Genomic DNA, 14,109 nt, shown 5'->3' with positions numbered 1-14,109 from the left:
ATTGCTGAGAGAGTGACTACTGATACACGTCTACCCCATGCATGCTGACCCCCTGCAAGCCTGACCCTAATATCGTGCCATTAACCCCATCAATGCTGAGAGAGCGACTACTGATACACGTCTACCCCATACATACTGACCCCCTGCAAGCCTGACCCTAATATCGTGCCATTAACCCCATCAATGCTGAGAGAGCGACTACTGATACACGTCTACCCCATACATACTGACCCCCTGCAAGCCTGACCCTATTACTGTGCCATTAACCCCATCAATGCTGAGAGAGCGACTACTGATACACGTCTACCCCATACATACTGACCCCCTGCAAGCCTGACCCTATTACTGTGCCATTAACCCCATCAATGCTGAGAGAGCAACTACTGATACACGTCTACCCCATACATACTGACCCCCTGCAAGCCTGACCCTAATATCGTGCCATTAACCCCATCAATGCTGAGAGAGCGACTACTGATACACGTCTACCCCATACATACTGACCCCCTGCAAGCCTGACCCTAATATCGTGCCATTAACCCCATCAATGCTGAGAGAGCGACTACTGATACACGTCTACCCCATGCATGCTGAAGCCCTGACCCTAATATCGTGCCATTAACCCCATCAATGCTGAAAGAGCAACTACTGATACACGTCTATCCCATACATACTGACCCCCTGCAAGCCTGACCCTAATATCGTGCCATTAACCCCATCAATGCTGAAAGAGCAACTACTGATACACGTCTACCCCATACATACTGACCCCCTGCAAGCCTGACCCTAATATCGTGCCATTAACCCCATCAATGCTGAGAGAGCGACTACTGCTACACATCTATCCCATGCATACTGACCCCCTGCAAGCCCTGACCCTAATATTGTGCCTTTAACCCCATAAACCCTGACACTAACACAAACTCATATACACAGCGACTATTTCTGCACCTCCACCCCATACATAGTAACATGCTATTAACCCCATCAATCCTGACACTAATAGAAAACCCCTGTCCCTGAATGTTCTGGCTCTAATGCACTAATACAAAGCCGCTCTCCTTGTATGTCCTCCCTCTAATGCCCCGGCCCTCTCCCCGCTGACCCTCCTGTAACATCCTAACCCTATATGGGTAAAGCTACTACCCCTGTATAGTCTGCCCCCGCCCTATAGGTTTTATCCAGCAGGATGTATGATATTAATACATGTTATAATACACATTTCCCCACATAGCCTAACTCGGAATACAATGTATCTAACCTCATCGATGCAAATAAACACCACAATACAAAGTAACCTTCTCCGCTTACACAAAATCCCATATTGTAATGCAATGTATCTAACCTGAAATATAATAATAAACACCACAATACAAAGTCATATCTGCCGTTTACTGTAAATCCCATTATCTGATACAATGTATCTAACTCGAAATAGACGAATAAACACCAAAAGAACCCCAATACAAAGTAACATTCTGTTTGCTTCAAATCCTGTACTGTGATGCAATGTATCTAAGCCTAAACGTACGAAGAACTGCAATACAAAGTCATTTCTGCTATCTGATACAATGTATCTAACCCTGAATGCACCAAGAAACACCACAACAACCACAATCCAAAGTCACTTCTGCTATTTGATTCACAATATCTACAATGTTTGTCTGATACAATGTATCTCATATTCTGACCTGTGCACCCTGACACAATGCAAACCACCATGACCCAAAAAATAATCGGAATAATAAGAACACGAATCTGATGTGCGTCTGCATCTGATTCCTATTTGGTTACAATACTACAAGTGGAAAATAACCAAACTCCACCAAAGCAGCCCCAGGAATGAAATCCATTCGGAGAACTTGGAGGCTCAAACTCAAAGCAAAAAGTTACAACTTAGCAAATTATAGATTTTCGTTTTTCTCCAATAAAAGGTGGCCATGATACGTGCTCGGCGAGAAAGAACGCTGGCAAACATGAGAATCCAGCCTGGGAGCTGATAGCACAGTGACCTTTGTTCCCTGGAAAAAATGTAAAATCGGGGAAGTGTCTGATACTTTGTTACAGGGGCTGCGAGGGAAACGCTAAATAAATTCCCGGCCGCAGACCTAGCGGGAAAAAAAATACTCGGATGGCCCAAAATGCCACAAAATGTCACCAGATCCAGTGGATAAGAGGGAGATGTGCGCGGCTGCGGAGGTCGGGGGACAGAATCACATGTCGCACATTATTAGATATAACACCAGGCCCCAGGACCAGGACGGCTGCAGGAGGAGCAGACCTCGGGGTGTAGTGATCACTTCAGGTGCAATTCCAGCCAAACATCTCCCCTCACCTCCGTATTACAGTCCAGAAGGGGAAATGGTGGATTTTAAGAAGAAAAAAACAAGAGCGCAGGGCTGAGGGCGAAGCGAGAGCGCAGGGCTGAGGGCCGAGGGTGGACGGTGAGGAAACGCGGACTCAGGGCAGATGACCACACAACTGCAAGGAAACTAATGAGCAAAGTGCTGGGAACCTAAAGGGGCCACACCGAGCCGACGCAGGAGCCAAAAGACATGGGGGTCGCTCTGGAGCCTATACAGGGAGCACAAGACACAGGGGCCCGCACTGGAGCTTATACAGGGAGCACAAGACACAGGGGCCCGCACTGGAGCTTATACAGGGGATACAAGACACAGGGGCCCGCACTGGAGCTTATACAGGGAATACAAGACACAGGGGCCCGCACTGGAGCTTATACAGGGGATACAAGACACAGGGGCCCGCACTGGAGCTTATACAGGGAATACAAGACACAGGGGCCCGCACTGGAGCTTATACAGGGGATACAAGACACAGGGGCCCGCACTGGAGCTTATACAGGGAATACAAGACACAGGGGCCCGCACTGGAGCTTATACAGGGGATACAAGACACAGGGGCCCGCACTGGAGCTTATACAGGGGATACAAGACACAGGGGCCCGCACTGGAGCTTATACAGGGGATACAAGACACAGGGGCCCGCACTGGAGCTTATACAGGGAATACAAGACACAGGGGCCCGCACTGGAGCTTATACAGGGAATACAAGACACAGGGGCCCGCACTGGAGCTTATACAGGGAATACAAGACACAGGGGCCCGCACTGGAGCCTATACAGGGAATACAAGACACAGGGGCCCGCACTGGAGCTTATACAGGGGATACAAGACACAGGGGCCCGCACTGGAGCTTATACAGGGGATACAAGACACAGGGGCCCGCACTGGAGCTTATACATAGGGCAGTATATACAGGGACCAGCTCTGGAGCTTATACACAGGGCAGTATATACAGGGCCCGCACTGGAGCTTATACATAGGGCAGTATATACAGGGACCAGCTCTGGACCTTATACATAGGGCAGTATATACAGGGACCAGCACTGGAGCTTATACACAGGGCAGTATATACAGGGACCAGCTCTGGACCTTATACATAGGGCAGTATATACAGGGACCAGCACTGGAGCTTATACACAGGGCAGTATATACAGGGACCAGCTCTGGAGCTTATACATAGGGCAGTATATACAGGGACCAGCTCTAGAGCTTATACACAGGGCAGTATATACAGGGACCAGCTCTAGAGCTTATACACAGGGCAGTATATACAGGGACCAGCTCTGGAGCTTATACATAGGGCAGTATATACAGGGACCAGCTCTGGAGCTTATACATAGGGCAGTATATACAGGGACCAGCTCTAGAGCTTATACACAGGGCAGTATATACAGGGACCAGCTCTGGAGCTTATACATAGGGCAGTATATACAGGGACCAGCTCTGGAGCTTATACACAGGGCAGTATATACAGGGACCAGCTCTGGAGCTTATACATAGGGCAGTATATACAAGGACCAGCTCTGGAGCTTATACATAGGGCAGTATATACAGGGACCAGCTCTGGAGCTTATACATAGGGCAGTATATACAGGGACCAGCTCTAGAGCTTATACACAGGGCAGTATATACAGGGACCAGCTCTGGAGCTTATACATAGGGCAGTATATACAGGGACCAGCTCTGGAGCTTATACACAGGGCAGTATATACAGGGACCAGCTCTGGAGCTTATACACAGGGCAGTATATACAAGGACCAGCTCTGGAGCTTATACACAGGGCAGTATATACAGGGACCAGCTCTGGAGCTTATACACAGGGCAGTATATACAGGGACCAGCTCTGGAGCTTATACACAGGGCAGTATATACAGGGACCAGCTCTGGAGCTTATACATAGGGCAGTATATACAAGGACCAGCTCTGGAGCTTATACATAGGGCAGTATATACAAGGACCAGCTCTGGAGCTTATACATAGGGCAGTATATACAGGGACCAGCTCTGGACCTTATACATAGGGCAGTATATACAGGGACCAGCTCTGGAGCTTATACATAGGGCAGTATATACAGGGACCAGCTCTGGAGCTTATACATAGGGCAGTATATACAGGGACCAGCTCTGGACCTTATACATAGGGCAGTATATACAGGGACCAGCTCTGGAGCTTATACATAGGGCAGTATATACAGGGACCAGCTCTGGACCTTATACATAGGGCAGTATATACAGGGACCAGCTCTGGAGCTTATACATAGGGCAGTATATACAGGGACCAGCTCTGGAGCTTATACATAGGGCAGTATATACAGGGTTAATACACAAGTCACTCCGGATCTTACAGGTGATGTCCCCACTGTTGTAGTTACACTTCTGGGGCACAGTATACGGGGACCCTCTGTATAAGGACTATATCCAGAGAATGTATACAGAAGAAGCGATGAGATGTGATCTAGGGAGCTGGAGCGGCAGCGAAGATCCAGCCGGGGTCACAGTACGAGGATCACTGAACAGCAAAGCCTGTCATACTATCTCTAATACTCAGGGCAGAAGCCTAAATATATTACCCCGGGCAAGGGGTCCCTGTATAAGAACTAGGTGCAAAGAGTATAAAGATGGAGCAACCAGTCCTGCAGAAGAACCAGTGTATAGCGAAAGATCAGGCAGAGGGTCCCTGTATACGGGCTCTGGAGCATGGATCGGGTCCTGGTGTAAGGACTTGTTGGAGTATATACACACAGCGGATCTCTAGGTTAGCCCTAAGTTTGGAATATATATGTGCAGAGGGTGTCTCTATAAGTGCTGAGCTGGGTCATATATGTAGTTGGTTTCTGTATAAGTGCTGCGCTGGGTCACATATATGCAGTTTGCTCCGTATAAGTGCTGCGCTGGTCATATAGATGCAGTGGGTCCTGTATAAGTGCTGCGCTGGGTCACATATATGCAGTTTGCTCCGTATAAGTGCTGCACTGGTCATATAGATGCAGTGGGTCCTGTATAAGTGCTGCGCTGGGTCACATATGTAGTTGGTCTCTGTATAAGTGCTGCGCTGGGTCATATAGATGCAGTGGGTCCTGTATAAGTGCTGCGCTGGGTCATATAGATGCAGTGGGTCCTGTATAAGTGCTGCGCTGGGTCACATATGTAGTTGGTCTCTGTATAAGTGCTGCACTGGTCATAAAGATGCAGTTTGCCCAATATAAGTGCTGCGCTGGGTCACATATATGCAGTTTGCCCCGTATAAGTGCTGCGCTGGGTCACATATATGCAGTGGGTCCTGTATAAGTGCTGCACTGGTCATATAGATGCAGTGGGTCCTGTATAAGTGCTGCACTGGTCATATAGATGCAGTGGGTCCTGTATAAGTGCTGCGCTGGGTCACATATATGCAGTGGGTCCTGTATAAGTGCTGCACTGGTCATATAGATGCAGTGGGTCCTGTATAAGTGCTGCGCTGGTCACATATATGCAGTGGGTCCTGTATAAGTGCTGCGCTGGTCATATAGATGCAGTGGGTCCTGTATAAGTGCTGCACTGGTCATATAGATGCAGTGGGTCCTGTATAAGTGCTGCGCTGGTCATATAGATGCAGTGGGTCCTGTATAAGTGCTGCACTGGTCATATAGATGCAGTGGGTCCTGTATAAGTGCTGCGCTGGTCATAAAGATGCAGTGGGTCCTGTATAAGTGCTGCACTGGTCATATAGATGCAGTGGGTCCTGTATAAGTGCTGCGCTGGGTCACATATATGTAGTTGGTCTCTGTATAAGTGCTGCGCTGGGTCACATATATGTAGTTGGTCTCTGTATAAGTGCTGCACTGGTCATATAGATGTAGTTGGTCTCTGTATAAGTGCTGCGCTGGTCATAAAGATGCAGTTTGCCCCATATAAGTGCTGCGCTGGGTCACATATATGCAGTTTGCCCCGTATAAGTGCTGTGCTGGTCATATTCATGCAGTGGGTCCCCGTACAGAGGTCTAGCACCCATCGTGGACTCCATACAGGACTGAGCTCCCTGGTAACCATACAATAAGAGTGCACTCACCTTTCAAACTCCGGAGCACCGTCTGGCTCGGTGAGCATGCTGATCCCCGCACAATGTCCCTTTGTCACAGATGCCACCTCTGATTGCTTGAAGGGAACCTGTCAAATGAGTCCAGAGCGGAGTGAAATCCTCTTCTGTGCCTGTCTCCAGAGCCCCAGACACTCTCGTCCCTCCACAGACACTCTCTCCCTGTCACAGACACTCTCTTTCTCTCTGTGTGTCTCTCACACCACTAGAAGTGCTTGACCAGATTCTTAAAGGGCCAGCAGCGTTGGCGGTGCAGGGAGCTCCCCCTCTCAGACACTGATCCCCACACAATGATCCTCATCCCTGGGACAGGAGCAGCGCTCTCTGAGGAGACAGCCCAGGGACCCTCTCACAAGGCTCTGCCACCTTCCCCAGCGCTGCTGCTGCTGCCCCCTCCCACCCCCCATGTTACTCTGGAGAAGGAGCACAACAATCACACATTGTTCCCAGAGAAGAAAAGCAAGTGTGACAGATTGAAATCTAGCAGAGGCCCCTCGGAGGGACAGTCAGCAGCCAGGCAGGCAGTCTCTTCGCACCGCACTCTCTGCCTTGCAACACTTTCTGCACTCTCTCTTCTACTATCTGTCTTATTGGCCGAGTCCCCTGCACTCTCTGCTGTCCCTACTCCTCTGTCTCTTATTGGCCGAGTCCCCTGCACTCTCTGCTGTCCCTACTCCTCTGCACTCTTTCCAACTGTCTCTGTCCCCCTGCACTCTCTACTGTCTGTACTCTCTCATCCTGTCTCTTATTGGCTGTGTCCCCTGTACTCTCTGCTGTCCCTACTCCTCTGCACTCTTTCCAACTGTCTCTGTCCCCCTGCACTCTCTACTGTCTGTACTCTCTCATCCTGTCTCTTATTGGCCGAGTCCCCTGCACTCTCTGCTGTCCCTACTCCTCTGTCTCTTATTGGCCGAGTCCCCTGCACTCTCTGCTGTCCCTACTCCTCTGCACTCTTTCCAACTGTCTCTGTCCCCCTGCACTCTCTGCTGTCCCTACTCCTCTGTACTCTCTCCTCCTGTCTCTGTCCCCCTGCACTCTCTACTGTCTGTACTCTCTCATCCTGTCTCTTATTGGCTGTGTCCCCTGTACTCTCTACTGTCCCTACTCCTCTGTACTCTCTCCTCCTGTCTCTGTCCTCCTGCACTCTCTACTGTCTGTACTCTCTCCTCCTGCACTCTCTCTTCTGTCTCTTTCTTGAAGTCTCTTCTGCACATATTTTGCATTCTCTCTCTCTTTGCTGTCTCCCTTTCTCTCGGTTGCTGAGCTGTCTCTTTGTGACATTACAGACTGGGGGTGTCTCAGGGTGCCTCTCTCCTCTATGTTGGACACTTTTACTTGCTGACTCTCTTCCATGTGAGGTCTCCTGCACCTGGTGACTGTCTGTGGTCTGTCTCCTAGCTGTGGTCACTCTCTCTCTCTCCGTCTCTCCCGCGGTCACTCACGGCGCTCTCGGGGTCCTGGCTGGGCAGGAAGTTTCTCTCAGCTGCGGGCAGTTGTCGGGGTGTCGGGGTGACGGCTCCACATGCTGCTGCTGCCCGGCTTGTGTCTGCAGCCCCCCATGGCCCCGCTCCTCGGGGGTCCCCGGCTCATGTCCCCAGCTGTCAGGTAAGAGAGGAGCCGGGACATGAGAGTGACAGGCGCGCTCCCGCGGCGGCAGGAGGAGGAGGCGGGGACGCGCACGGGCTCGGGCCGACTGTAAACACACGTAGCCGGCTGAGATCACAGGATCCCCCGTCCACTCCTCCAGGGGGGCGGCGGCCACTGCTGGGGGGAGGAGACTGACCCCGACCACTCACATTAACCCCTGACAGCCCTCCGGATACAGTGCAGCAGAAGCCCAGCTCAGGAGGGGAATGGGGAGGACACAGTGTAACAGACCCTCAGACTATAGGAGGATACAGTGTAACAGACCCTCAGACTATAGGAGGATACAGTGTAACAGACCCTCAGACTATAGGAGGATACAGTGTAACAGACCCTCAGACCACAGGAGGATACAGTGTAACAGACCCTCAGACTACAGGAGGATATAGTGTAACAGACCCCCAGACCACAGGAGGATACAGTGTAACAGACCCTCAGACCACAGGAGGATACAGTGTAACAGACCCTCAGACCACAGGAGGATACAGTGTAACAGACCCTCAGACTACAGGAGGATATAGTGTAACAGACCCTCAAACTATAGGAGGATACAGTGTAACAGACCCTCAGACCACAGGAGGATACAGTGTAACAGACCCTCAGACCACAGGAGGATACAGTGTAACAGACCCTCAGACTACAGGAGGATATAGTGTAACAGACCCTCAGACTATAGGAGGATACAGTGTAACAGACCCTCAGACCACAGGAGGATACAGTGTAACAGACCCTCAGACCACAGGAGGATACAGTGTAACAGACCCTCAGACCACAGGAGGATACAGTGTAACAGACCCTCAGACCACAGGAGGATACAGTGTAACAGACCCTCAGACTACAGGAGGATACAGTGTAACAGACCCTCAGACTATAGGAGGATACAGTGTAACAGACCCTCAGACTATAGGAGGATACAGTGTAACAGACCCTCAGACTATAGGAGGATACAGTGTAACAGACCCCCAGACCACAGGAGGATACAGTGTAACAGACCCTCAGACCACAGGAGGATACAGTGTAACAGACCCTCAGACCACAGGAGGATACAGTGTAACAGACCCTCAGACCACAGGAGGATACAGTGTAACAGACCCTCAGACTACAGGAGGATACAGTGTAACAGACCCTCAGACTATAGGAGGATACAGTGTAACAGACCCTCAGACTATAGGAGGATACAGTGTAACAGACCCTCAGACTATAGGAGGATACAGTGTAACAGACCCCCAGACCACAGGAGGATACAGTGTAACAGACCCTCAGACTACAGGAGGATACAGTGTAACAGACCCTCAGACTATAGGAGGATACAGTGTAACAGACCCTCAGACTATAGGAGGATACAGTGTAACAGACCCTCAGACCACAGGAGGATACAGTGTAACAGACCCTCAAACTATAGGAGGATACAGTGTAACAGACCCTCAGACCACAGGAGGATACAGTGTAACAGACCCTCAGACCACAGGAGGATACAGTGTAACAGACCCTCAGACTACAGGAGGATATAGTGTAACAGACCCTCAAACTATAGGAGGATACAGTGTAACAGACCCCCAGACCACAGGAGGATACAGTGTAACAGACCCTCAGACTATAGGAGGATACAGTGTAACAGACCCTCAGACTATAGGAGGATACAGTGTAACAGACCCTCAGACCACAGGAGGATACAGTGTAACAGACCCTCAGACTATAGGAGGATACAGTGTAACAGACCCTGAGACTATAGGAGGATACAGTGTAACAGACCCTCAGACTATAGGAGGATACAGTGTAACAGACCCCCAGACTATAGGAGGATACAGTGTAACAGACCCTCAGACTATAGGAGGATACAGTGTAACAGACCCCCAGACCACAGGAGGATACAGTGTAACAGACCCTCAGACTATAGGAGGATACAGTGTAACAGACCCTCAGACTATAGGAGGATACAGTGTAACAGACCCTCAGACCACAGGAGGATACAGTGTAACAGACCCTGAGACTATAGGAGGATACAGTGTAACAGACCCCCAGACTATAGGAGGATACAGTGTAACAGACCCTCAGACTACAGGAGGATACAGTGTAACAGACCCCCAGACTATAGGAGGATACAGTGTAACAGACCCTCAGACTATAGGAGGATACAGTGTAACAGACCCTCAGACTACAGGAGGATACAGTGTAACAGACCCCCAGACCACAGGAGGATACAGTGTAACAGACCCTCAGACCACAGGAGGATACAGTGTAACAGACCCTCAGACTACAGGAGGATATAGTGTAACAGACCCTCAAACTATAGGAGGATACAGTGTAACAGACCCCCAGACCACAGGAGGATACAGTGTAACAGACCCTCAGACTATAGGAGGATACAGTGTAACAGACCCTCAGACTATAGGAGGATACAGTGTAACAGACCCTCAGACCACAGGAGGATACAGTGTAACAGACCCTCAGACTATAGGAGGATACAGTGTAACAGACCCTGAGACTATAGGAGGATACAGTGTAACAGACCCTCAGACTATAGGAGGATACAGTGTAACAGACCCCCAGACTATAGGAGGATACAGTGTAACAGACCCTCAGACTATAGGAGGATACAGTGTAACAGACCCCCAGACCACAGGAGGATACAGTGTAACAGACCCTCAGACTATAGGAGGATACAGTGTAACAGACCCTCAGACTATAGGAGGATACAGTGTAACAGACCCTCAGACCACAGGAGGATACAGTGTAACAGACCCTGAGACTATAGGAGGATACAGTGTAACAGACCCTCAGACTATAGGAGGATACAGTGTAACAGACCCTCAGACTATAGGAGGATACAGTCTAACAGACCCTCAGACTACAGGAGGATACAGTGTAACAGACCCTCAGACTACAGGAGGATACAGTGTAACAGACCCTCAGACTATAGGAGGATACAGTGTAACAGACCCTCAGACTATAGGAGGATACAGTGTAACAAACCCTCAGACCACAGGAGGATACAGTGTAACAGACCCTGAGACTATAGGAGGATACAGTGTAACAGACCCTCAGACTATAGGAGGATACAGTGTAACAGACCCTCAGACTATAGGAGGATACAGTGTAACAGATCCTCAGACTACAGGAGGATACAGTGTAACAGACCCCCAGACTATAGGAGGATACAGTGTAACAGACCCTCAGACTACAGGAGGATACAGTGTAACAGACCCCCAGACTATAGGAGGATACAGTGTAACAGACCCTCAGACTATAGGAGGATACAGTGTAACAGACCCTCAGACTACAGGAGGATACAGTGTAACAGACCCCCAGACCACAGGAGGATATAGTGTAACAGACCCTCAGACCACAGGAGGATACAGTGTAACACACCCTCAGACTATAGGAGGATACAGTGTAACAGACCCTCAGACTATAGGAGGATACAGTGTAACAGACCCCCAGACCACAGGAGGATACAGTGTAACAGACCCTCAGACTACAGGAGGATACAGTGTAACAGACCCTCAGACTATAGGAGGATACAGTGTAACAGACCCCCAGACCACAGGAGGATATAGTGTAACAGACCCCCAGACTATAGGAGGATACAGTGTAACAGACCCTCAGACTATAGGAGGATACAGTGTAACAGACCCTCAGACCACAGGAGGATACAGTGTAACAGACCCTAAGACTATAGGAGGGTACAGTGTAACAGACCCTCAGACTATAGGAGGATACAGTGTAACAGACCCTCAGACCACAGGAGGATACAGTGTAACAGACCCTCAGACTACAGGAGGATACAGTGTAACAGACCCTCAGACTATAGGAGGATACAGTGTAACAGACCCTCAGACTATAGGAGGATACAGTGTAACAGACCCTCAGACTATAGGAGGATACAGTGTAACAGACCCTCAGACTATAGGAGGATACAGTGTAACAGACCCTCAGACTATAGGAGGATACAGTGTAACAGACCCTCAGACTATAGGAGGATACAGTGTAACAGACCCCCAGACCACAGGAGGATACAGTGTAACAGACCCTCAGACTACAGGAGGATACAGTGTAACAGACCCTCAGACTATAGGAGGATACAGTGTAACAGACCCCCAGACCACAGGAGGATATAGTGTAACAGACCCCCAGACTATAGGAGGATACAGTGTAACAGACCCTCAGACTATAGGAGGATACAGTGTAACAGACCCTCAGACTACAGGAGGATACAGTGTAACAGACCCTCAGACTATAGGAGGATACAGTGTAACAGACCCTCAGACTATAGGAGGATACAATGTAACAGACCCCCAGACTATAGGAGGATACAGTGTAACAGACCCTCAGACTATAGGAGGATACAGTGTAACAGACCCTCAGACTACAGGAGGATACAGTGTAACAGAACCCCAGACCACAGGAGGATACAGTGTAACAAACCCCCAGACCAAAGGAGGATATAGTGTAACAGACCCTCAGACCCAGGAGGATACAGTGTAACAAACCCCCAGACCAAAGGAGGATATAGTGTAACAGACCCTCAGACTATAGGAGGATACAGTGTAACAGACCCTCAGACTATAGGAGGATACAGTGTAACAGACCCTCAGACTATAGGAGGATACAGTGTAACAGACCCTCAGACTATAGGAGGATACAGTGTAACAGACCCTCAGACTATAGGAGGATACAGTGTAACAGACCCTCAGACTATAGGAGGATACAGTGTAATAGACCCTCAGACTATAGGAGGAAATAGTGTAACAGACCCTCAGACCACAGGAGGATACAGTGTAACAGACCCTCAGACCACAGGAGGATACAGTGTAACAGACCCTCAGACTATAGGAGGATACAGTGTAACAGACCCCCAGACTATAGGAGGATACAGTGTAACAGACCACAGACCACGGGAGGATACAGTGTAACAGACCCTCAGACTATAGGAGGATACAGTGTAACACACCCTCAGACTACAGGAGGATACAGTGTAACAGACCCTCAGACTATAGGAGGATACAGTGTAACAGACCACAGACCACGGGAGGATACAGTGTAACAGACCCTCAGACTATAGGAGGATACAGTGTAACACACCCTCAGACTACAGGAGGATACAGTGTAACAGACCCTCAGACTATAGGAGGATACAGTGTAACAGACCCTCAGACTATAGGAGGATACAGTGTAACAGACCCTCAGACCACAGGAGGAAATAGTATAACAGACCCCCAGACTATAGGAGGATACAGTGTAACAGACCCTCAGACTATAGGAGGATACAGTGTAACAGACCCTCAGACTATAGGAGGATACAGTGTAACAGACCCTCAGACTATAGGAGGATACAGTGTAACAGACCCCCAGACTATAGGAGGATACAGTGTAACAGACCCTCAGACTATAGGAGGATACAGTGTAACAGACCCCCAGACCATGGGAGGATGCAGTGTAACAGACCCTCAGACTATAGGAGGATACATTGTAACAGACCCCCGACCACAGGAGGATACAGTGTAACAGACCCCCAGACTATAGGAGGATACAGTGTAACAGACCACAGACCACGGGAGGATACAGTGTAACAGACCCTCAGACTATAGGAGGATACAGTGTAACACACCCTCAGACTATAGGAGGATACAGTGTAACAGACCCCGAGACCACAGGAGGATACAGTGTAACAGACCCTCAGACTACAGGAGGATACAGTGTAACAGACCCTCAGACTATAGGAGGATACAGTGTAACAGACCCTCAGACTATAGGAGGATACAGTGTAACAGACCCTCAGACTATAGGAGGATACAGTGTAACAGACCCTCAGACTATAGGAGGATACAGTGTAACAGACCCTCAGACTATAGGAAGATACAGTGTAACAGACCCCCAGACTATAGGAGGATACAGTGTAACAGACCCTCAGACTATAGGAGGATACAGTGTAACAGACCCTCAGACTATAGGAGGATACAGTGTAACAGACCCCCAGACCACAGGAGGATACAGTGTAACAGACCCTCAGACCACAGGAGGATACAGT

The 14,109-nt window shown here is 49.4% G+C and overlaps 1 protein-coding gene across 1 annotated transcript in view; it reads right to left on the bottom strand.

Annotated features, from left to right (window-relative positions):
* Positions 1–8,007, bottom strand: part of SOX5 (SRY-box transcription factor 5) — a 280,976-nt gene extending 272,969 nt beyond the window's left edge. The window contains exons 1-2 of the mRNA XM_075275477.1: positions 7,880–8,007; positions 6,411–6,508 (exon numbers count right to left, since the gene is read on the bottom strand). Of these exons, the coding sequence (XP_075131578.1) occupies positions 6,411–6,448 (38 nt within the window). The 5' untranslated portion in view covers positions 6,449–6,508; positions 7,880–8,007. The remainder of the gene's footprint in view (positions 1–6,410; positions 6,509–7,879) is intronic.
* Positions 8,008–14,109: the final 6,102 nt, after the last annotated feature.

This window comes from Leptodactylus fuscus, chromosome 5, assembly GCF_031893055.1.
Source record: "Leptodactylus fuscus isolate aLepFus1 chromosome 5, aLepFus1.hap2, whole genome shotgun sequence".
Classification (NCBI taxonomy): domain Eukaryota; kingdom Metazoa; phylum Chordata; class Amphibia; order Anura; family Leptodactylidae; genus Leptodactylus; species Leptodactylus fuscus.
The sequence above is the reverse complement of the archived record's forward strand: the minus strand, read 5'-3'. Positions and strand labels throughout refer to the sequence as shown.